The following is a 474-nucleotide window of genomic DNA, read 5'->3' as shown; positions in this document are numbered from 1 at the left end:
ACCTTGAGTCCTGCTGACGGTGTGGTATTGGTATGGCCCATTGGACATGGAAACCTCAGACGAATGCGCTTGCCATGAGCCTTCTTGGACTGAAGCAAAAGATATGTTGCTGACATCTGGTCATACTTCCACTGAGAGAGGCAGGGAGAGAGAAAGAGTATTTTAATCTCCTCTTTGGAAACATGGTGAGTACAAAGCTTATCCTTCTGAAAATTCCTGCTTTTATGTAAGTTTTTCTACCTGACATGCAACCCTAATGTTGGATCACAGAAGTGATTTCAGACTTCGGGTGGTTGACATTATGTGTCTGAGATCAAGAAGCAGGCTGAGGTGGTTGTTGTTTGCAAGTCTATTTATAGTTCATGCACCAACATGAAAACTAATGCTGGGGTCAGGATCTATCTACCAAAGTAGATGGCAAACCTAGTAATTTTATAATAGCCATATTGTAATTGTATATATTCTATAAAATAA

General features: G+C 40.3%; 1 protein-coding gene across 1 annotated transcript in view; it reads right to left on the bottom strand.

Moving 5' to 3' along the window:
• Positions 1 to 172, bottom strand: part of LOC103811348 (maternal embryonic leucine zipper kinase-like) — a gene marked incomplete at both ends in the record, with an annotated part of 6,685 nt that extends 6,513 nt beyond the window's left edge. The window contains one exon of the mRNA XM_009084316.1: positions 3 to 172. Coding sequence (XP_009082564.1) covers positions 3 to 172 — 170 coding nt within the window. The remainder of the gene's footprint in view (positions 1 to 2) is intronic.
• Between the last annotated feature and the right edge of the window lie 302 nt (positions 173 to 474).

Source organism: Acanthisitta chloris, unplaced genomic scaffold, assembly GCF_000695815.1.
Source record: "Acanthisitta chloris isolate BGI_N310 unplaced genomic scaffold, ASM69581v1 scaffold7941, whole genome shotgun sequence".
NCBI lineage: Eukaryota > Metazoa > Chordata > Aves > Passeriformes > Acanthisittidae > Acanthisitta > Acanthisitta chloris.
The sequence above is the reverse complement of the archived record's forward strand: the minus strand, read 5'-3'. Positions and strand labels throughout refer to the sequence as shown.